Here is a 1,292-nt window from a genome sequence, read left to right as displayed (position 1 = left end):
CGAAATGAATCAGTGTGTTATAACGGCTATAGGCAGGGCCTAGCAGAAACGGGATATACTGATAGCAGTACCTTTAATATATTGAATTATAATGCTGAATATTAGTATTTAATGATAAAACACTGGGTATGTGTATGTCACATTCATCAGTAGGCCTAGTTATATGTATATATCAGTATACCTTATATAAAGTTCCTGAGAATTTCAAGATTTCCATATTGTTCATAAAGCGAATTGAATTTGTGATCTAACCAAAATTTTTGGTAATTTTTTTTACATTGTCTTGTAGATGTTCCTTGAGATTTTGAATTATGTCTAATATTATGAATCACAACAAATAATTATATTAATCTTTAATATGTGGAATATTACTGATTTACTTTACATCGCCCCTGAGCCAGGTGCGAGTTAACAAACATTATATGCCTATGTGGAGGGGCTATGTATTGAATTCAGATTTTCTGGAAAGGTCAGGCAAAATATGGTTTTGATTAATTAATCATTGCCACTGATAAGAAAAGAATTCAATTTTATTTGCATAAAGCTGCGTGTTGACTTTGGATTGGTGAGTGATGAACAAGGACCTGTATTTCATATTGTTTACATATAATAGTAAAACGTTTTTCCCTTTTCCTTACAGCTCATGAGGTCTGATGTCTAAATGTGGTTATTCAAGATTTTTCAAAACAAATATGAATTGCCCTCACACATACTGTCATATAGAAAAATGTGCACATTGGCACATCTCCTACAGCACCAGGGGAGATCTAATTCCCTGGCACAATTTGAGGCTCGCTTCTACACTTCAAAAAATGTGACGAAGGTCCTACAAGGACATCCCCTTCTGCGGGTAAATGGAGTGTATCAGTCACGTCAACAGTCATTGCATAACTGGCATTATCTCAGCAGGTTATCTATGCCGTCTTTATCTCAGTCATTGAGAGGAACTCCGTATTTACTTCTCAATGGCCCCCATTGCATTCTAACCAGACACCCGAATACAGCATTACAGTTAGGCATCCACACATCATCCAAGAAAAGAGATATCCCCGAATATTTGCAAGGGAATATCAGCGAGGTGGCAAGTCTCGAGGATGACCTCCTTCTCAACGATCTGGAAGAAGAAGAAGGAAATGATATGGAGGAAGATATCGTGGAATTCCTCACCTCGCATCTTATAGCATACGAGGAGACAGCTACAAGTTTTACCGTCCAGTGTCCAGCATGCTCAAAGGAAGATAACAGTGCTCGTCCACAGGAAGTCTTTGTGGATAAAAATTCAGGTCAGTATA

At 37.4% G+C, this 1,292-nt stretch overlaps 1 protein-coding gene across 2 annotated transcripts in view; it reads left to right on the top strand.

The window, feature by feature from the left end:
• Positions 1–1,292, top strand: part of LOC119592466 (twinkle protein, mitochondrial-like) — a gene marked incomplete in the record, with an annotated part of 16,546 nt that overhangs the window by 1,016 nt on the left and 14,238 nt on the right. For both annotated transcript variants that reach the window (XM_037941290.1, XM_037941291.1), the window contains 1 exon segment: positions 641–1,283. In XM_037941290.1, the coding sequence (XP_037797218.1) occupies positions 662–1,283 (622 nt within the window).

The sequence above is a fragment of the Penaeus monodon genome, chromosome 30, assembly GCF_015228065.2.
Source record: "Penaeus monodon isolate SGIC_2016 chromosome 30, NSTDA_Pmon_1, whole genome shotgun sequence".
Taxonomy (NCBI): Eukaryota; Metazoa; Arthropoda; class Malacostraca; order Decapoda; family Penaeidae; genus Penaeus; species Penaeus monodon.
The sequence above is the reverse complement of the archived record's forward strand: the minus strand, read 5'-3'. Positions and strand labels throughout refer to the sequence as shown.